This window comes from Ischnura elegans, chromosome 6 (assembly GCF_921293095.1).
Source record: "Ischnura elegans chromosome 6, ioIscEleg1.1, whole genome shotgun sequence".
Lineage (NCBI taxonomy): Eukaryota > Metazoa > Arthropoda > Insecta > Odonata > Coenagrionidae > Ischnura > Ischnura elegans.
In genome coordinates, this window is record NC_060251.1 from 33,658,934 (window position 1) to 33,682,810 (window position 23,877).

A 23,877-nucleotide genomic window follows, 5' to 3' on the forward strand; every position below is an offset into this window, starting at 1 on the left:
AACTAAAAAGCTAGTCTTGAGAATCAGAAGCAGCTGTCTACTCCTGCATATGATCTATAGTTCTCGTATGCCCATCATTGGAACTGGCAGCACTATAACCATTCTTCGATAAACGGCTCGCTGTAGTTTTCAGAACACACCAAACAAAAGAATACTGATTTGGTTTTCTTAGATATATCTGTCTTCTTGCAACTGCTGATTCCTGAAAATTCAATTATCTTTGTCTTTTTTTCAATTAATCCATTTTTAGCCTGCTCAGCTTTAACAGAAGTGGGCGTCAAGATATCTGATTGTTGCCTCATGTGTTTATGGTTTCTTTTGTGAGCGACCGTAGCCGGTATTCGGAAGATTGCAAATTTTGCTGCTCTTTACACCTGTTTATCCATGTTATGTATGGTAGTCACACCAAAGATGTGTATCTCCTCCGAAACGAGTATCTATTCGTTTTGCCTATATCCGTCTTGCCCAAAGCCACAATATTAGAAAGATGCATAAAATTTTCATACATCTTCGGCGGTCAGTGGATAACTACAGCCACAAATTAAACTTACATAAACGTGCCATCGGACAATTAGAAATTATCATGAACACTAGACAATTAGTGCAAAACATACGTACAATCCTTAGCGAAAATCGTAACAAAGCAGCAGAAATCGTTCTTATTCACTAATATGACAAACTCAAGTTTCTATTGTTTTGTTTGCTATGCAATACAATATATAACTATTATATACAACTATACAATAAATAACGCAGTTTTTCGGCAAATAAAGTAGAAAGTGCAATATTACGACAAAATAATAATCGCACAATTGATAGAACATTATTATGGTAGTAACGGTTGTGAACATCAGAAAAAATATCCAGAGCACGGTAGTGTCACGAGAAAGCCTTCAAAAATATTCAGTGAAATGACTCCAAGGTAAAGCTATCGTCTAGATTTTTCGTATCGCCTGCAAAGCGGTGTTGCATGTCGTCTGACCAACAATGCCGAAAATGAGTTTTTTTAAAAACATCATCTGTTCAAATAACAATGTCTTTTCTTTCAACTTATCATTGCTATTTTCCTGTTAGTTTTTTATTAATAAATAAGAAAAAATCACGAAAATGAAATGCGAGCAACATAACGTATTTTTTATATTATTGCAAGACTCACGCGGATCTCCCCTTCTCCACCATGACAAAAAACTCTTACATTTGAAAAATGAATCTATTGTGTCGAGAACATTCTTTCAGCCCGAAGATTCTTTTTTACAGCAAGATCGATTTTGTTAACGGGGTTGTGGTGTTTTTTACCGTGTGGAATCTAGTTTGTGACTTTCTTTTTCGATTTTAGGTTGCTCTAAGAGAAAACTCTATTTGGAAGTCAATGAATACGTATGCTGTGATAGCTAGATGCGGGAAGTTACCAGCCGGCAATGATTCCAAAGCAGAGTTGGACAATGCTGGATGCAAAATGCAAAGATTAGAAGAAAAAGTTTCTTTCGCGAATTTTCCAACGAATAACGGAGCGATTTTAAAGGCATCAAAAAGGATACATGAATCATTACACCATTATATACATGCAACCAATTAAATGAGTGTTACTATGTCAGAGAGCTTTTGAAGAAAGTCAAGACCAACTCATCGCCTTCTTGAAATGCTTTGGATAGCATAAATAATAAATAAAATAGCTTGCTTGAGATTCTCTCATCAAACTGCATATTTTATTCCCGTAATTTAAACTTTCGCAGAACTTATTTTCAGAAAAATTGATGCACGATACAGAAAAAAATGAAAAAATCAAAACTAGAACAGAACCTACAAACTATGTAATTTGAGAGAAGGACAACGTCTACTGATTGATTTAATCGGCCTGCATTCACTAAACTCAATATTTCTATTCCATAATCTAATCATTCTGAATTTTATGGTAGTGAAAGCATGTTAAAACATGAATGGTAGAAGTCAAAATCGAGCCTACAACATTAAATTTTAGAAGTAAATACAATGAAATCTCCAAAAGTATTAATCCCTAATAGTGAGAGTACTTTAAATAAGAGCATATACTCTTCATAAAATTTTGCGAAAAATTATAGCCATTCAGTTACCTCATTGCGTAAAAACATCTTTACTTTTGACTACTTGATATTATAAAACTGCCACATATTAAATACTAAAACGGAATTAAATACTACCTGTAACAAGAAACTTGAGTGTTTCATGTCACACAGCCCCCTGTTTTTGGGAAATAAGTCAAGCAGGAGTGAAACAAAAATTACACCCAATTATCAAAATATTAAGAAATTTGAAAACCGAATCCCGTCAGAATTCTGTCATCATACACAAATTTCAGCAAAAGTAGCAACACCAAAACATAACCATGCCAACGGCTAAGTTCTTACAACACGTATGTCAAAAATTGCAGATTTTGAGGAGGGCAAAAAAACGATTAATATTTTTACTTGCACGCTGAAATTAATAGCCAAAAGTTCATAAAATTGAAAAAAAGCATTCATTTGCAAACAAAGAGTTGTTTTTTTTGCTTGTATTTTATTTTTTGAATGTTATTACGCTTTATTTAAGATGCCTGTTTCAAACCGGCCGAAATTAAGATACATTTTGTTAGAACTTAACCATCGATATTCCTAATATGAATGCTTACGAAAGGAAATGTTAGATATAAATATATATACAAATAAATGCCAAATATCTTAGTCATATTTCGAAATGTCACAGCCCAAGTTTTCGAAAAATTCCGACGATTTAAAAATAAACAGATATGGAAACAATTGAACAATTTATCTCAAAACGGGTAACATTGCTGAATCCTATTGCTGATACACGCTCACAGCTGTCGTTTAATTAGGCTCAAATATTAAGTGCTTCAGATAATTATAATGTCACATTTCCGCCCACCTTTAATGATTTAATGTCCTTAAAAACGCAGAGTTTTGTATAAAATGACAAAATTGGTTGATAATTAATAAAACTTTTCATAGTAACTGCAAATTGCATTTAAAAAATTGCTTGCGTTGCCATAGCTCGGTAAATAAGGAATTGCGACCCCAAGTTTAAAATCAAAAAATGTTTAAAATTGTCTCCCTAACCACCTCTTAAAGTGCTGATTCCTCCTGAAAAAACCTGTACATAGCTTCTAACGAAACTCTTGATTGAGCCATATAGCTATCATTCTTCCCTACATTGCAGCCTTAGGCAGTTATGCACGATCACTCCATAAAAATAACTTCCAATCAGGCGCACCAGAAAAATATAGGCATCAGTTAACTATGCTTGGATTAAACACAAGCACTCTTCGTTTTATAGTAAAAACTGCGGGATATTAAGAAGTCAACAGAAGAAACCTACCTGTTTCACTTTTAATCAGGAATAAAATTAAAGGAGATAAATAAGAATAATTATCTCTCACGGATTTTTATTGAGCGTGATACAGATAATATTGAGTTTAATTGTATGTTAACGTATGGTTTACGTTATTGTTGAAATTTGAAGGCTAGTTTTATTTTTGTACTTTTTTCATCAATAGGATATCGGGAATAAAAATCAGCATGACAACTTTTATGGAATTTAATTAATGGGGGTCAATTAACACGAAATTCAACTCAATATTGTCTACATCACGATTAATAAAAATCTGTACGAGATAATTATTCTGAGGTATTTGGAATAAAATATTCTGCTCACTATCAGCTTACTCTATCTGCTAATTCTTCACTGACATCATGATCTGACTATGGGTCACTGAAACTGTCAACCTCCTGCAGAAATATTCATTTTTCCGATTTTCTTGGTATATTACGGTACCAAAATTTTATAATACAAAAAATTAGTAACTAATAAAAATATAGTAGTAAAAAGAGTAACACAATCCTTAAATCGCCAGCAAGTACAACTTGAGCCACAAGTAAACACACGACATAAATACTTTCGTATCGTTTTCTACACTGAATAGCAACAACAAATTTCAAACTGTCTCTCATATGAGCGAGTAATATTACATTGCCATCGTTTTGCGCTTATTTCAATGACAATATGGGATATGTTTGAAACAGAAAACGTAGTGACTCTATCCGCTATCTATGAAAAATATAATATGCCAAGCAAAAAGATTGAAAAAGATTTCACGGTGTGACCTCTTTCAGCTAAATATTTTTACAGCCAAATGGGGACTTGAAAACATTTTATATCATTATCGCTCATACTGGCCCATGCCTGACTATAATTATCGAAAGCTTGCTTCATTGTAAAAAGTATTTGACTAACTACTGCGATCTGCATTCAGAATACTGAATATTTCTCGAATATTATTGTTTCGATACAGATTTGACTCCCCTGTTACAGCATGGAACTCGAGACAGACACTGGAGACTTTTCGAATATAAATTTTCAGAAGTAACACAAATTTCGGATATCAATCTATGCATTACTAGCCTGTGCTACGGAACTTCGAAGCCTATCTTTCCCAACTTGACCGTATCTCACTCAGGCATGACTTGGATAGGTGCCAATCGAAAGAGCAAAACTTTTATGGATACGGACCACATTCATAAGTCCCTTCTCCACCCATATGATAGGAAACGCACGCTTAGTTACTCAATTGGTTAATTTCCGATCCTGCGATATAAATATGCAACACAATCTCCACTCGACTGTTACGACTTTCGAACGAATACCCCCAAGATCTAGTGGAACACGTAATTCCGTGTGCCTGTCACCGAATTCCGCGGCTCCTTAATGTCTTCTACAGACCTTTCTCCCTCGTTCTAACTTCCTCCCCCGCCCATAACCACAATCTCATCCTTTCGCCTCTTTGAGAGGACGCTCATAATCCGATACGAACTATAAATAAGGGTGTGCGGGCCGTCAACGGGCATCAGTCAGTTCCTTGCTCTCTTTGAGTCGGTTGAGCAGTGTTCACGGTGACGACAAGCAGGAATCCATTGGATATTACAGCAGCAGAAGACAAGATGCAGGTCACTCAGGTACTGGGGAAACGGAGGAAACGGTTATCTCTCCAGGAAGTGGACTCTTATAAAAGGCTTTCAAAGATTCGATAAAGTTTCGCCGCGGCTAGCACAAATACTTAGATTGCGACTGATACATGGATTACAAATTTGCCTCGTGAATTTTTTCCTCAAAATCCTGGTTTCAAAGTTTTACCTTATACTTTGTCAAATTAGGGAATATATTTCAGTACATTAATAACAACACTCGCATTTTCACATTTAACTTCGCCTATTGAGGACAACTGCAGGGCTTAGTTTGGTCTTAATTAGGACTTTTTTATCCAAAGGGTATATTATAAAAATTTTATGACGCTTTCAAATAAGTTTTATTGCACAGTAATATTGTATTGAAAACTCATAAAAATTATAAGGCACGGTCTCAGGCGTTATTCTGTGGAATTGCTTCATTAAAAAATAAAATAACTTTGTTATATTCCACACTTTATTTTAACTAGCACGACCCGGGTTTCATTGTATCCATTTCCGGGATAGCACTAGATGCTGAAACCCGGGTCGTGCTATTTAAAATAAAGTGTGGAATAAAACCAAGTTATTTTATTTTATAACTCATAAAAATGATTCATATTTTGAAACAGAATTTAACGTTCTTTATTATAATCACGAAAAATATGACTTGCGCAGCGCAAGATGCTGATGCTGAAGATACATAGATAGTACAAAAAAGGTAGGCACATTTTTTAAAATTAGATTAAATAAGCGATATTCATCCAGCTCCTCAATATTGCATTCGTCAAAAATGTTACTTTTGGCGCGAGGTCCGCACCATTCCATGAACAACATGAGTCAATACAGTGAGCTATTATCAACAACTAGAGTACATTTTCTAGGTAAATCTACTGTCATTCTATCCCCATTTTACAAGGAATTTCGGTAGTTCTGAGCTTGAACAAAGTGCGAAAAGGCATTTATTTTCAGCCTCATTATTCCGGTTACATTTTTTTACACAGGAAACTAAGGGAAAGGATGGGACAAACGGCTGATTCAACAAAAGCAGCAAAAATCTTAGCAACTTCGACTTTCTTTAAAAATGGTCAACCCAGTCAGAAAGTGCATGGCCTGTTATCATGAAATACCCATAATTACTATTGAGAGATAAAAGCCATATCTTAGAAGCTACGATACAAAATGACGTGCTATATTTAAAAATGTACAACAGTCCAAAAATATAATTTTATTCACGCAATTCTCAGGAGTATACGCGGTTACTTTAGTATTTACCTAGCCGACGTAAGTTGTATTTATGAAAAACGAATGAACGTAATATTCTAACAAACTGCCTATCAGTAATCGTGAAACATTTCTATAAAAAGAATAATAACAAATCTAGATTAATACTTTTGTCAAGAAAATCGACGGAAAATCATTTATCAAACTGTGCAGAGGAGAGATCGGTGGACATCCGATGCCTGTAGATCGCATTGTCACTCGCAAGTAGCTGCGCTAGTATTTTCAAATTATGATCATAACTGTGATGCATATAATAATACGTTTCCTATCTCCATGAAGTTAAAATACGTAAGTCTATAAAATTTAAGTCATTACAGCTGAGTAATTGACACTCTTAACAGAAGCTCTCACTATTCATAGCATGTACCTACTATTTAAATGTACGCGTCGCATGCTGCCTGGGGCCGCGGTTTGACAACCTCTAGTGAAATTTTCACGGAATTAATATCGCATGCTATCATTCCGTATTATTGTATCATTTCAGCTCATCGTCCTTGTCGTCGCTCTCGCGTCATCAGCAACTGCATTTCCTGGTCACCACTACGAGGTAGAAAACCATGTGGACTATTACGTGAGTACCCATCACTGACGAGGTTAAGTATATAGATATTGTAACAGCCTAATCATTTAAAATGAAATTTTATGCGAAAATCCAAGATAAAGTTTTAAATTGAAAAACATGATGAAAGGGATAATATGACGAGGGCTTATTTTTGTAAATATTGTGGACACTAATAGATACCCATTTATTTCAATACCTTACTCCTATGAAATTAGAGCTACTTTAATTTGTTTCATTTACGAACAGTTATTACGCATGTAACAGGTACATATTACAAAAGTACTATCACTGAATTCCTCATTTCGAAGTCATTTTAACCACACTGAGCTTTGTTTCTAAAGTTGATAAAAATACCACAATTTATCTTATAACGGATCATTTTTTGCATTTGATGGTATACAATTGTAAATAATTTTACTACAACTACCTAACAGGGTTAACTTCGAGAGTATCCTCGCGAGAAGCACAACCATCGCATAACATTGTTCATACTTCCGCGATTCACTATGTTGTTGGGCAGTTTGTTCTGGGAGTTGTGTTGTGTTGAACGAACATTCCCTTCAGATGCGCCACACAATCCCAATTGTAGATAACGAGAGGGATAAAGCCAAGTTTCGTCGTCATACTGGCGAATGGCAGTCTCACGGTTCCTTTACAGAAAAAGTCCCTTTCTCCCTATTTCCTGATCGCAAGCCTACACAAAGGAGTCATCAAATTTCACCACCCGCACTTATTTAACCCCTCCCTCTCCTTCCAGGACACCTGATACGGGTCTCACAAGCATCAAGAGAAGGCATTTTGACAATTCAATGCAGGGTGTTTATTCCCTTGTTTTGTATTGGAAGGATCGATATCTTTTATTTTTATTTTATTCTCAAACCACCGAATACAGCTCATATTGGCCATTTTAAATCGGAGTATTCAACACATTTAACAAGTAAACGTACACGAATAACCACGCCCTGGACCGGTGAAACCTACCCTGGCGGGTATCGAACCCGCGGCCTCTTGTTTGACAGGCGAGGCCGCCGCCACCGAGGCCGGCAAAAAGAAGACATACGTAAGAAGACATTCGATGGAACTACATCAAATTATTTTTCTCTCTTTCCTACGATATGGTCATGCGCGAAGGCCATGGTCATAGGGAAAGATGGCAAAGGATGATAGACCCCACTCCATTCCATTCTCGCCTCACGCGTAGCACGCGTAGATTCTCTCCAACTTTCACCTGCATGCGCTCGGTAGTCGCATGAGAGAGGAAAAACAATTATGGGCTCGATCAAACGAGGTGTCCAGCCTACCCTCTTCATTCCCATCGTAATATATATAATACATAAGTTTATTTTCATGACTTAACAGTGTTTCCAAGTGCTGGGCGCTGCTTGTTTCGTACCCTATACATTCTGCAAGTATTAACAATTTTTTAAGCGGATTCAAAAATTTCAGTCATATCTCTGTAGAAAAATAAGTCAAGCGCAAATATTCTGCGGAAAATACAGGTCTGAAGAGGCAAAGGCTTGAAACACTGGAGTTTCAATTTTTTGATTGATATAGAAAAGGGCGCATGTAAAGCGGCAAGCAACAGAGCCAGGCAGTGGCGCAGCCAGGATTTTGAAATGAAGGGGGGTGTTTACCGGAGATTCCAGGGTTCTTCGGGCGGTGGTTTTGGGGGGTTTATTGAGGCCATCTCACTCCTTTTTGGCGTCACTTTTTAAAAAAGGCTCAAGGGGGTGGGGGTGGTTGTAACCCGGAAAATCCCCCCCACTGGGACCAGGGCCCACCATTAAAAAGTTAAAATTTATGCAAAAATGAACAATTTCAGACTGAATTAGTTTCATGAGTCGTACTAGAGGAAGTGGCAGAGGAATTCGAGATGTTCAGTCATATTGATATTAATTTTATTCATTCAAATACTAAATATCAATTAATTAAACTAAAATGGGTTAACTTTACCTTTAACTAATCTTTCCTCCTCTTCAAGTTATTGATATAACATTTTAAGCTATGCTAAGCGTGGATGGATACATCTTTTTCCTGTTGATAATTAGGAACTCAGCAGAGCTTATATGATTCCTTAGCTCCATTAAATGTGAGAGATAGGCAAACCCGAAGGGATCAAATCGCAGAACCAAATTGGGCTAATATTCCTGAATTGTCCCGTCGCCACCTTTTTTAAGCTCTACATTGGGGCCAACGTTCTCCACTGAAATTAGAACAAATATATAGATCGCTGCTGCAGCTGAAACCAAGAAAATACGATTCATATTTTCATACGTTATACAAACATTATTTTCCCCTTGGTTCCTTTCCCCTACCCATTGCTACTCATCTTCCAGTGAGTCTGTTAATCGTATCTAAAGACGTAAGTGTAGTAGGATATTGGCGATTGTGAGTTCCCTAATCGCTAACCCAAAAAAACTCGCGTAATGCATTTACATCAGGTGCACTGCTGAAATGCTCTGCTATGGGTAGGAATAAAACCGCTTCCGTGAATATCTTTTTTCAATGAGAATTCGTACCACTGCATTTTTGCATATATCTGCACAAGCACAGATTTGAATTTATCGGAGTATTTTTCCCCTCCAAAAGGGGTCATTTAGGAGTTAAAAGTGTGAAAGGCATACACAGCCTATTTCACTCTTTTCATTGATAACCATGATGAAAATTAAATGCTGGTTTGTAATTCTTCATCGATCAAAGTAAAAGTGTAACAAGAGATAAAATCTAATGGGATTAAAAATACGAAAACCAATAAATTATCATTATAAATCATAGTTTCGCAAGTATGATAGGCCACTTGGAAAAAATCAGAAAGATTCCTAATAGTTTGATCTCACTTGTATCTATTCGAATTTTCTTTGGCATATCCAAACTGAGATTGTTACACAGCTGTTGCATGGATTATGTTATGAGCCATTTGAACGAAGCGTTCTTCGATACACCAAGATTGCATGCAAAATATCAAATAAACATTTTTCAGATTGACACAGAGCATAAGTTCAGTGGAGCACTATAATCCCAGGTGTAACAAAAGGAAAACAGTTATGGATGGATACATCTTTTTCCTGTTGATAATTAGGAACTCGGCAGAGCTTATATGATTCCTGTCAAATCATCAGATTGTTGATTGAGCATCAAATTCTGAGATCGCCTACTTTCCTCTGCTTATTTCGAATCACAGTTGATAATTATCGATTCTTTGACATTCTGCAACGTATCTTTTTTATATGTATTACCAAACTGCTATTTTCTTCCATCAAATATTAATTTACATCCTTTCCCGGCATACTCTGAGGAAAAAAGGCACATCTACGCATTCCTAGAATGATTTATGAATGTTATTAATTATTCTTTAATAACTATTTCAAAGTGATTAAAAAGAATAGAAGTCACGAAAAGAATTTAGTCATTGACGGGTAAAAACAGAGGTTAGAGGAAAAAAAAACGAATGAGCCATTATGTGGTGGCAGTTCTTCGTTTAAGTTAGATGATACATTGCAATACCTCTAGAATGAAACTTCGAATATAAAGTGATTTCTTTGTAAATTTGACTATGTCTCATTTAACGAATATTGTTGCTGTGACAACGACACGCGTAGTGTTCTAATAAATACTGTGGAAATATAGCAAATTCTAATCAGACTGATAATTGTGACACAAACTAAAAATGTAGGACGAATAGGTCAAGTTAATAAATTAAGATTTATTGTTTTTTCATGACTTCAGGCACATCCAAAGTACAACTACGACTACGCGGTGCACGACCTGCACACGGGAGACGTCAAGAACAAGTGGGAGACGAGGGACGGCGACGTAGTGAAGGGATCTTACAGCCACAACCAGCCGGACGGCACCATCCTCACCGTCGAGTACACGGCTGACAAGCACAACGGATACAACGCGGTGGTGAAGAAACACGGAAAGTCCATCCATCCGGAACCAGCGCACCACGAACACCACTACGGAGGGGACATCGGTTTCGGCGGACACAATGGCGGACACTTGGGGGGATTCCACGGCCACGCCAACTCATTCGCCAATTCTAACAACATCGCCATTGCTCACCATCATCTAGGAGGACACCACTACTAGTTCTACTCTTCCATTAACTTCGTTCATTTGCTACCTCCATAAATTTTTCATCTGCCGCTCCAGCTACTCTCCCCTGGCCTCGCACACGAATATAGTCAAAGTACGTGCTGAGGAGATGGCAAAATCATTATTCATTATTGCTCAAGATACATATTCCCTTTTCATCTGTGTAATGAGAGCGCTATGAATATCAAATTTTTATTTTTGTAACATTTTCATCAGTGAATAAATAATTTTATGACAGTTACGTCTTTATTTTTATGAAATAAGAAATTTTTATTTTAATATCACAAGTCCAGCCATGTACAGGGTGTATTAATTTATTTTATCCATAATCAAATCGATTGATTCATTGATCCATGCAATGAAGTATCATGGTATTTTCCGAAGTACCTGACAAACATACTACGAGCAACTAACCTATAACATTATAAAAATGCTATTTAAAGGTGAAGTTCGTACAATGCAACACACATTGAAATTTTCTAATCTCTCAATTGGTAAATGCAAAGACAAATGCTATGGTGGCTAATCAAGATTTAACACTCACATTTTCAACTTAATATTCACTTAAACTACCTATACGAGAGTAAGTGAGAAAAATTGTTGTAATGGCATTCAATAACTAATCCATAACCTAAGTGGAATGACGATGTATCTTTAGAAATGTTGGATAATTTTTATTTTTAATTTTAACCAAAATAATATTTAAAACAATACTCAAGAATCTTTATGCTTCACTTTTGAAAATAATTTGGATAAAAATACAAGCAAAAAAATTGTAAAACGATACTTAACCATGTGGTTAAATGATTTTTAAACATGATTTTTAGTATCTAAAAATTTTCAAATACGAAGCGTGTATTGAGTAAATTATCATCATGTTTTTAATTTATTTTGCATAATTTATTTCATAGCTTTAATCTACGTTAAGTAAACCCATCTTCAACCATCAGAAAGCGCTGAAGGCGGGGTAATATAATTTCAACAAAAATGGTGTAATAAGAAATGAACAGGCAATGCAGGAAGAGTGCGAACAATTCTTCACAGTTCAAGTTCTAATAACAGCAGCTAAATTTTCCAACGGCATTTGTCTGCAGCCAACACACCAAAAATATTTTAACCCTGAAAGGCTGGTTAATATAACCGACCATCAATACTAGTTGACTACCGTTTTTATAAAAATTAACCACCACGTAAACTGATAATCAGTCTAACACTTGAGCACTGATGAAAAAACGACTGATTACCTAGCACAAAAATCATCGTCAACCCCATCAAAAACTACATTTCGCTTAACAAATTCTGATTACTCAGTATCGAGCGGCAATAGCTGCTATAAATCTTTACCAATGAAAAATTCAAAACAAATTTTCTCAGCAACTTTTCTAGAGTACCTTGCGGCACAAGTAATAAGAAAAAATATCATTATTCTCAAATGTAAAAAAATACCTGATCTTTCATACACATTCATAGCGTGTGTTTTTTAACATAAAGCAATTCAAAAATGCTCATTGGCATTTTTTTAATATACGACGAATGTTACCCTAAAGAGAATGACCAAGCAATTCATTCGTGAGGGGCCACAATTTTCAAACCTATTTCACACATGAACGAAGCGTATGGGAATTATACATGCTTGATCGTACCTGTTACCGATTATCCCGACGCCTTTCACCCCTTTCTAAAGTACGACCACCCTTGTCTAGTCAGGCGGGTTAAATACACTATTCTGGCTGAAAACACACCTATTGGAGAGAAAACGATTTCAAAATGGCGCATTAAAAACCATAGTCAATCCTTTTCAGATTATAACAAATTGGGTTATGTTAATATTCCCATGATAGATGAACTGTTATTGTCCTTTGCGAACAGCAGTGAAGTTTTGCGAGGTGATACGACCTAATTAAGAGAAAACTATCGGAAAGGTTAAACTGTTACAAACACCGATATTTAAGTACTAATTTAAGCCAACAGATGAAGGGATATAGATTCCGCAAAAGGGATTTATGCTCCATAAAAGGGATTCCACCGAAGAGAGAAACGGGTGCCCATTGTTAAGATGAGAGGCAAAGGGAATAGAATAGGGTGGTTTCCTATTATTTTTTTATTGCCTGAATCGAGAGATTATTACTCCTGGAGTACGTATTTCACGCTTTTAGATTTTTAAATGACGATATCTATTTTTCGCGATTAAATGAAAAGTGAAAATTTTCAAGCGCGCGAAAACGCGACGCGTAAGTAGGAATGATGGGAAAACGTCCGTGCGACGCATTTCTGGTTCCCCCTCCCGCCTTGTGAGGTGACCTTGATCGAGGCTCTGAGCGCTGATAGGACGCAGGATGCTAGCGGGTAGCTGAGTACCTTGCTGGCTGGTAGCGCTTGGCTTAAAAAAGATTTATTAATACCTTATCAAACGAAGAAAACTTTCCGACCTCAGCCAGTTTTAATAGGTGATTATTAAGACATGTTTCCCTGAGCTCTGTGCCTCATGCATGCATTGGTAACCTCAGACGATGTATAACTCCTATCCTCTCGTGTAGAAACTAGGTCCCTGTGACGTCACGTGGAGTGGAATCGCATGGGCGCCAATCTGGCCTTTTTCAAATGAGGATAAAAATTGACCCTTGCCATTCGTCAAAACCGGTATTTCAAAAACCAAAAAATTTGGGTATTATGAATACACTAATGGTGGGTAACAAATCGCAATCAATGCCTTTCGTTTTCTTTGATGAAGGAAACTACCCTATTCAGGTAAAGAAAAAAAAAGAGATCAACTAGGTAGATATTTAGAAGTGAATTTTACTCTCCGCTCAATATATGCATAGAACAGACTCATTTGTATACTTAGGCAATCAGGTTTTGTTATACATCTTCTATCAATTTATGTTACTAATTCTGTTTATTAAAAAAATCACTACTACCCCTTGGTATCTCAATCCCCATGGCTTCACCACCTGGCTTTTTTTACTTACGCGTTAACCTCTCATCGCCGTAGTGCGTACCCAGTACGCTTCCTGAACTTCTGTATCTAATATGTTTTCTTCGTCAGATATTGTATTTAAAATAAAAACTAATTCCTCTACTTATTGAAGAAATGTTTTTCTTTCCAATAAAATACTTAGAGTGACTTCCGGTTAAAATAACCTTACAGAATGAACAAAATAACACATTTTGAACAAAGGCATTTCAAGCCGCAAGTTTATTCCGCCAGAAGAAGTATTGTGCGAATACGGTCGCAATGATTGAGAAAACAAAATAAAGCCTTTAATTGAGACTCCGACGCACATGACTGCAAAAAGACATTACAATTCAGTGGCTGGGCGGCATCGGCAACAAAACAGTGGCAAAGAAATAGCAAAGAATGCAGCACAAAAGGAAGAAGGGAAATTAATTTTAAATAATTTGAAATATTTATTTTTTTAAATACTTTAAAAAACAATGTAAATGCTTGCATCGTCTATTGGCCCAGAATCATAAATACCTAGCTAGCTGAACGCATACCACTATTTTCTAACATTCTCAAATTAATTACTAGAGCATAATTTATTTCAAAAATTGTACTTTTCATCTCCTCTCAATCACTTAAGTTTCAATTACTCAGCTAAAATTTACTCTCAGTAACTAGAGAAAGCATGAAATTTCTAACAACAGCATTCAATTTTTGATAAATCTCGAGTTTAATACCCAAATTAATAACTTTTTCTCACTCCTAGAACCACAGTACTATTTGATAGATGGTATGAAATGATTTTCTACCATGTTTTCTGGCTCATTTGTCTACGCTGCCTTCGGTATTAGGCTAGGGGTTTATTTAAACGAAACATTTTACGGTGTTTTCAAGCATTATTCATTTTCCCTGGAGTGGAATTGGCAAAATCAGTAAATATTATATCCTTGGGGCCAGAAGAAGAGATTAGATATATTTTTGTTCAAAGTAACTGCTTAACTCATAAGTTTGGTATTTAAGTGACAACTTTTACTCTTGATCTTTTCTGTTATCCATTAAAATTACTGCGCATAGACATCTTGTGTTGATAAGGTCCTTGCGTACTTTATCAAAGTTTTTTATCAAAGTTATTTCACGAAGATCTTTTTATAGGTGAAGTAGTACATCATTAAAAGTATTTCTTTCATAAAATTTTATAGGTTGGCATAACATTCATTAAATAACTTGTTTATGCATACTGTACAGACTAAATATATAACATACTGAATTTGAGGTAATTGAGGTCAAAGAGCTACAATGTACTTGCATTGTTGAAACAACAAAATTGTTAATTGCCCAAAACGAATGCCATGAAATTCTGTACAACCCTGTCCTGTGCCCTGAGATTAAGGGGTGCTTTATCGCAACTCTCCATGGTTGCTTAAATTCTCAGACGGACCATCACTACCACCACTTCACACTTGTAAATCGGGTAATTGTCCTAAGTTTATGAAAACAAAGTAGTCAAGCGAGGCATTTCAATTTTTGAATGGAACTCAAATGAGCATGAGAAATGATGAGGATGAAATTGAGATGAGAGAAAATGAGAATGCTACATGGAAACGTATGTTCACAATGACACGTACATATGTTTTAAATTTCAGCCTTGTGACCAAAAAGAATATTATTCTGCATAGCATTGGAAACAAATACCGCATTATACACTTTTACAGACCATGTATGGGACTGTTCATGTTCGGTCGGAAATGAGAACCTTGATTATCAAATATCTAATGTTTATTCTGCATTATTAATAATTCTCCGCGGAACAGTGCTCACCTCGCGAAATATACCTAAAATCTATCGACCACCGTTCATTTATCGTTCATCGCTGTCATCATCGCTCGGATTGGAATACTAAATCATCGTTCCGTAGGTAACGCTATTTATTCTACCTACTATCCGTTTTATTCTAATGATTTTCGAATGCTTTGTCGCACCAGCTGCACATGAAATTTAGGTGCATTGTATTCAAACTAACGATTTTGTAAGTTCCAATCGTTACGATGTGGAGAAAATCCACTGGAAATGTATGATTTTTCTTTAAACAGTCCTTAAGATGATATCCATACCATCGTAATTAAGTCCTTAATGCTTACGAAAATATAAATAAGAAAAGAAAATTCGAGGATAAGAGGATTCGAGGATTCAAATAGAGGATCAAAGGATAGTTATGCTATATATAGGGACATGTACAATAGGCCGGCCCTTATTTTTCAGAATTGAGAAAAGTTATGTTTTCCTAGTCGCAAAATGATCCAAATGAGATTCATATTCACGTGTTAAAATTTGGTTACTTTAAAATAACGGCAACCCGTGCCCCAAGGGCCCTTAGTACTGAGGACCCTCAAATGAGATTTTTGGGACCGAAAAAGTGCTATTTCTATGTAAAACGTAAAAGTAAAGTCCTACAGGGATGATTTTTTGTTTGTTTTGACCTATCTCTAAGCGTTTACGAGATATTGTCCGTCGTAATGCAATCTACCCCCAAGGGCGCTACCCCGCACCGCGGCGCCGCTGAGGTACGGCCCGCACCACTTACTAGAGACTTCCCCTCCACCCCCTCCCCTACCTCGGCACAGACTTTGCTCCTGCTGGCAATATTTGCATGCTAGTGGTACAGAATTGAAAAGTTCCTCTTGTGTCATGATTAATGTTTTTAAAGCATACAATGTCAATCTTAACCCTTCAACGCCGTCCTATGTACTGTGCACCGACCCCTTAAACCTTAGTTTGTTGCCACTATACGACCGCGCACAGTTACCGCATTCTTTGTTCAAAAGTGCTCTTTATGTACAAAATTTTATAAGTATTTGATACAATTGTGTTTGTGAATTATAAAGGAATGAAGGAAATGAGTTGTACATTGTACAATGATAAAATATGAATATGAGTAAATTTAGCGAAAAACTACGTTCATTAATCATAAAAGCGAATATTAATAAGGCTGCTGTTTGGATGATATGTTAATCGGAACGTAAAATCAGTCATGCATAGGTAGCATAAGTATGCAAAGTTGGTACCCTCTGCATTTCATCAATGCGTCACCAAAATATTGACCAATTCCTTTTGCTTCTCAATAAATCACTGACAAAACTATCGATGTAGAACCGATTACCTGATGTAAGCAAAAACTGCCTAATATTTTTCGTATGTGGTCCCTCCATTACACCACCCCACCTTATCCGATCTGCTTCCAAAATCTTCTTCAATAAGTGACAATTTCTTTAACAGTCAAACGATCGAATTCCCTGGCAGCACCAAAAGGCACTCAATACCTACACCTTCTCCCACTCAAAGTTTTTGTCACTCTAGGAAAATTCTATGCACTCTAACTTACGACGAATTTTGCGACCATTCTGTTAGGAATAAAACGATTAGGTAGTTCAAAAGTTCATAATTCAAAATAGGAAGAAATTACAGCGACATCCCCAACAAATCAAACCAGCTCGATTTCCCGATTAGGAAAAGCGATTCGTCAATTAAATAGTGCGTTGCAATTATTTCTGAGTGGTCTTCCATGAAATTATACGAAATGAACCTTTTTCCATTAGCCATTCAGGAAATGGCGATGAAGCAATTTAACGGACTTCGTTGTCTGAATACTAAAAAAACAAGGGCGACGGGAAACGGAAAGTAGTTTTGATGAATAGTCCAATTCACGATGGAATAGTCGAATGCATCCTTATTATCTGGCTCGATAGTCATCTTAATCCTAGGAGCTTGAATATGGTAACAAAAAAACGTGACAGCGGGAATTATCTGGAAACTTCACGTGAATACACCCAGCAGCTCCCATTCCTCCGGACATGCTCATATAGTGGGAATTAGGACTTAAGCCGATGTGGATAAGTTTTCAAGCGGAATTAGGAATGAATGCTCAAATACAAGCCGAGAATATCTTTGTAATCGTTGCTAATGTGGACCCCATTAACGAGTATTTTCATTAGATTTTAATTAATTCATAAACTTATAACTATGAATATTAATTAACATACATTGTCGCGTGAACACATAGCATATTTCAATAATGAATGCTATAAAATGCATGCGTAGATTTCTTATGGGAAGGGTGAGAAAAGTTGGAAATACTTTATCAACACAGAACAACCGATGTTATTGGTGGTTAATTTAAACGCATGTTATATTCAATAGATCCAAAGCACGTAATTAATTAGAAATGAATCCTTTCGAATGAAAAAAACTCTGCTTGCAACGACGACAAGAATTATCGATTTCGTGGTTACTGTTGTTCACACGGGCTGCACCGGCATGCAATATTTTAGGATATTCCTTGCTCCAGTATTGCATTGCATTTTATATTTTCTGCGTTCCTTAATTTTCTGTTGATGAAACAAAACAAGCGTGTGAGGTTGATAGTTGCATCAAAGTCAAAAATTATGCAGGAATATGGAAATAGTCATATTTGGTGTAACTTCAATCTGAAATTCCATTTCAACACACTTTTACATGTTAGAAGTATACAAACTTGTGCTTGTATGTAGCCTACTGTATTAAATAACGATAATTTTAACATTAAACTGTTTACGAATCATGCGTATGAAGCCTAAGGGGTCAGCACAATAAAGCCGATTACTGTCTTTAAAAAAAAAAGTATGACACCCGGGTTCCAGGAGCATTATCGTCCAAAAAAATCAATTAATTCCAATACAACATAACGCATATAAGAGAACGTTTATTTAAATTATGGACCATATATGGACCATATAAAAAATCGTCTGCCCCATATTATTTCTTAATAATAATGTTTTCTCAAAAAGTAGCTACCCATTTTTTGCTCGTAACACCACGTTACCCAACCATGAGCGCCGGATATTTCCATAGTTATAGTTCCAAAAACTTGCGTTGCGTGAATTAAAAAGCTATATCTGGTCATAATTGTTTGCAGGAAAGTTATATTTTATGCCCTTAAAATGAAAGAAGTTGTAAGTCACACAAATCTCTGCCATACCGCCGCACCGCAACTAAAAGCCCCGCTTCAACCCATGGTGAGCAGTTCCATGTATAGATGCTCGTTACTCACAAAGATTGGCAAATATAGAATGGAAATTTTATTAGAATTTCTAAGTACCATTATGTTTTGCATTCACTATTCCCATAGGACGAAACTTATATACACAGTGAAAATTGCATTTCCAAGAAAACGGACTTCCCGACGCGAAAAAATAAACAATTGTTAAAAACTTTTTATGAATAGTGACTGTTTTTAAAAAATAATATTTGTGGTGAAGAAGCTATGATGTATGCTTTCTAAAAAATTTAAACATTTCGGCGGGTAAGAATGCAGAAATAGCGATCTTTTTCTTTGCCGGGAAAAAATGTGATTTTTTTATAACCTCGCGGGTCTTTCGCATAAATGACGTAAGATTTGCTCACTAGAATCAGTAGCACTTTCCGCAGAAGGAAATGCATTAGTTCACGATTAAATCAGCATACTACACTCTATCCTCCGATATACCCATTATTTAACATTACTTATCATTACCCAATACCGATTACCTACTCGGCCCATGTACATTACTCCTATCGATTAAATGGCGCAATTATTTTGGTTTGCGGAAAATGTAACGATAAATTTTTTGCATTTCTTTAGAAAATTCATAATATGGCTTCGTACATCCTTACAATTTTTACTCCCCCATAACTAAATAATATATTAAACTAAATAGACTACACACATTATAGAAAGCTATTCATGTAAACAACTAAAATTATTGCTTAGAAAAAAGAAACGTAAAAATGATATTATTTCAGGAATTAGAAGGATTTTTTTTCGGTTAGAAAGCAATAAGTACAAAACTTTGTCGTATCCGAAAAAGATTTCAAGTCTAAAATACTTATAGTTATATGGGATATTACGGGATGGGCGTTTCACTACTAACTTTACCATACATTCACCTGCTTTTCACTACAGGCATAATGGCTCCTTTTGAATTATCAACGAATTAGCTGCCAGATACACGAGGAGAAATGAAATGGGCAAATCAATATGGCAGCTAATAATCCATTTTAAAGGCGCGGATAGCAATACAAAATTTCTCAATGAGCAAAAACTGCATACCGCGTGCTCAAAAGGTAGAGAAAAAAATACATGACGTAAACCCACGCCTTTTCATTACCTTTTTCTTCACTTCTCGGGTATTTAAGAACTGAAAAGGTAATAAAAACCTTTGATAGGTCTGTGTTGAGTCATAGAAATATTAATTAAAAAAACAACAAATTTCGCTTTCCTTGGAGCGCAAAAGATTGGTATGAAAGTCCCGTTATAATGCTGAATAGCACGCCCAAATCTTTCGCTCGCTAGCTCCCTTCTCCCAACTTTTCCCAGTATTTTAAATTTCCTATATCACTCTCGCCGCGAACGGGCTTCTGTCTATTTCTTGCTCCCGGAAAGGCGCGTGCCCGTCACCCACACCACTCCTCGGCGGTCATGTACGGATGAACACAACAACTCCCGCCTCCGCGCGGCCAATTCCGCAATAATACGCTGGCCATTTCTTTCAGTTAGTGTCGCCCGTGATCCACCGAAAGTATCGGCAATCATCGACTCTCACAATTCCAATCAACACGCAATACTTCATCAACTCCCCCTGCGAAACCCTCTCCCTCGCCTCCTACCGTTTGCAGTGGTATAAATATAGACAACAGCACAGTTCAGGTATCAGTTCTTCAGCTGCCGATTCCAAGTGATCTTAAGACAACTACCAACACCATGCAGGTCTCACAGGTAACAAAGCAGTGCTCGAGCAGGGGAGTTCATTGATGAAATATCTAGACCAGAGTGAGCTCTACCCTCACTTATTATTATTGGCTCGCATTAGTTTTTAAATATGTACAGCGTTTAAATAAGTGAAAAACCAGTGAGTTAGCTACATGTGTGGACAGCGATTCAAGCTGTTGTTTCATTTCAATGGAACGGCAGATAAATCATAAATCAGCTCTCAATTGCTATAATTCCGTTTCTGCAGTAGGCTCACAGAAAATTGGATTGCATCTGACCTGGTGTGTTCAGGATTTTAAAGTTAGACTGAAGGGAAAGACAACTACCTGAAGTTTATGTATATAATACTCTTTAAACTCGTTCCTCGGAGCATTCTATGCGACAAAAATATTTCACAGAGCAAGAGAATCCGCCCAATCCATTATTTGGTCATCAAATGGATATTAAATTCATATAAAGTTGCCCGTGGTACTAAAAAAGTACCACCAATAATTGTTCACGTATCATAAAGTACGATTAAAGTCCAATCCTTCAATAGGTCTCCTTCAAAACCCTACTTCCCGACCACCCGCCTCAGCGGTACATATGACAGCAGTAGAGATTTGAATGGATTCAAGAAAATGGCATTAGCAGAATATCATGACGAAAAAGAAGTTTATAACATTTAAAGTTTATCATAAATTTGGATTTTCATTGCAAAAATTCTACTTCCAGGTTATTATTCTCGTCGTAGCGATGGCAGCTACCTCGTTGGCTCTTCCAGGTCACCATGAAGGACATGGCCATCATGTGGATTACTATGTAAGTGATAGTTCAATCCATTTTCGGAAAAGAACAGTGATAAATAAGCAAAAAACAAATACGAGGATTGTGCATTTAGCTTTTCCCGCTGATATCTATGATTAAGCATTCTCGATCTAATATGCAGAAATGGTTCTTAATTTCCGCCAATGTGAAACGAATTAAAATTCACAAGAGGAAGAACCGAACTGAGTAGCAGGATTGAAAGAAATTAGAAATACCTATATCTAACTTATCAACTAAAAGAGAAAAGTACCTATTTCTAAATTATCAACTAAAATTGACATGGCTTATAATTAGATGTTAATATTTTCTACGGGTATATTCCAATGTATTAACGAACAGGCAAAAAAACTGTGGCATGTACCCAGGAAACCTCAAATATTCTCAATATTCAAACTAAATTTTAAATTATTTGGAAATGTAGGCCAATCAGTAAATCTTACAATGATAGGAAATTACACGTGGAATGGTTCATCGAAGAAAGATCACTTAACAGCCAAATTAAAAATTCTTTTCCAATTTCAGGCCTACCCGAAATACCATTTTGACTACGGCGTGAGCGACCACAAGACGGGAGACAAGAAGAACCAATGGGAAACCAGGGACGGAGATGTTGTCAAGGGCGCTTACAGCTTCCATGAAGCCGACGGAACCATTCGTGTCGTTGAGTACACCGCAGACAAGCACAACGGATTCAACGCCGTCGTCAAGCGACAGGGCAAGGCCGTGCACCCTCAGCATTACCACGTGGCCCCACACCACGGAGGATACGGAGGTGGCGCTGGTGGGTATGGCGGTGGCTACGGAGGACATGGAGGATCATCCCACGCCAATGGAAATCTCTACGCATACGCTCACCACGGCGGACACCACTACTAAAAAAATATTCTCCCATTGACATGCATCCTTGTTTCAAGCGTTGTTATGGTGCTGTACTGGATTTACACCTGATAATCGCCATTCATTGCCATTGTTGCGGAAGTTGTTTAATTTATACACAATAAATATTTATTTTAAACAAGATTTCATATTAAGCCAATGCATATATTTTTCTCACTCCTCCTGGCGTTGCACAACCTATAGGTAACGACAAATAAATTTTCCTTCAAACTGGTAGAATAAGAAAAAGACAGTCCAATAGCTACTTAACCTAAAGTAGACATGAGCGATGACTATTTTATTCTTATATAACTGAAAATCACTGGAAAAATGCTTTTATATATAGTCAAGAGTCACTGGACAAATATGATTATTCCGTTGTTTCAATATCCATCACACTGTATTTAAATTTCTGACCTTCTCTGGTAAATAATCCGCAGGACTTAGTTAACTAATCTCGACCATACATTTCGACTTGATCACCTACTTTAGTTACTTGTAATATCTTACCTGAGTATGCACCTTAGTCTAAAACCAGTTATTAAGTGCGGTAAAAATCGCTATACCATATAGTCAATAAGGAATCAATGGGACTCATTCTGGGACTGCACATTCATGAAGACTAGGCATAAAATTTATATGCATGGTTCAATTACTGAGAACATATTGTAAAAGAGTAGGATAAGTGTTCTCACACAATCAATAGAACAGTCTTTCCTCCATTTAACGTACCTATATAATAAAAATTATAATCCACAGCGAAATTCAAAAAGCTATGGAGAAAATATTTTTAATCAACTATGCAGACAATGAGCACCGTCACTTTTTGCGGGCCACAGTAGAGATCTGGTGAGAAAATGAATTTTGCTATCCGATAAAGGTAAGAACTTAGCCACAGGCTTTAAAATAATAAATAGCCTTCCAGGAAAATAGGGTACAGGAATTAATAAATCAAAGTAAAGATTAATCACTGTCATTTGGAGTTGAGGACAATGACATTGAACCGGTTTATTTCAGAATTAGAAATAAATCAACTATTGCACAGAGGAATATACACTACATAGGGATTACTTAAGGCCCTTACTTGTGAATAGAGAGCTTATTGGGTGGATATAAGCTTTCCGCGGCGTTTTTCTGTAAGAGTCACTGCTTTAGGGCGTACCTCATTTTTCTATTTTTTATGCATCGCTAATTCTGACCAGAAGACGCCAGCAGGATGGCTGGGGAAACTGTCGTCACTTATATAAAACACAACGCGAAGGAACGATCCAAAGACGTGACACGTAGAGAGAGCTTACTGTCAAGTTTCCGTTGCAGTTAGTGATTCGTTAAACTTAAGAGAAAATGAGACCAACGATATCTCAGATTAATTCTCACCATTCATCTGAACATCTGAACATGAAGTCCGTCATAGTCAGAACGAGTGTATCGGTCACAGTGCCTCAAAATAATAGGCAATTATTTTGATCCATAGTATTAAAATGTCAGCAAAAATGTTTACCCATAGGAACTAATGAATATAGTTAATTTTGATCCCGTTGACGGCAACAAGATG

The 23,877-nt window shown here is 36.5% G+C and overlaps 2 protein-coding genes across 2 annotated transcripts; both read left to right on the plus strand.

Annotated features, from left to right (window-relative positions):
* Positions 1–4,882: 4,882 nt before the first annotated feature.
* Positions 4,883–11,151, plus strand: LOC124160308 (cuticle protein 19-like). The gene is made up of 3 exons (XM_046536138.1): positions 4,883–4,982; positions 6,739–6,825; positions 10,543–11,151. The coding sequence occupies exons 1-3, from the start codon at positions 4,968–4,970 to the stop codon at positions 10,906–10,908; spliced, it is 468 nt and encodes a 155-aa protein (XP_046392094.1). The 5' UTR covers positions 4,883–4,967; the 3' UTR covers positions 10,909–11,151.
* A 9,441-nt stretch (positions 11,152–20,592) lies between these two features.
* LOC124160309 (cuticle protein 19-like) lies at positions 20,593–22,466 on the plus strand. Its single transcript, XM_046536139.1, has 3 exons — positions 20,593–20,645; positions 21,354–21,440; positions 21,969–22,466. Exons 1-3 carry the CDS (start codon positions 20,631–20,633, stop codon positions 22,320–22,322), a joined length of 456 nt encoding a protein of 151 aa, XP_046392095.1. The 5' UTR covers positions 20,593–20,630; the 3' UTR covers positions 22,323–22,466.
* The last annotated feature ends 1,411 nt before the right edge of the window (positions 22,467–23,877 follow it).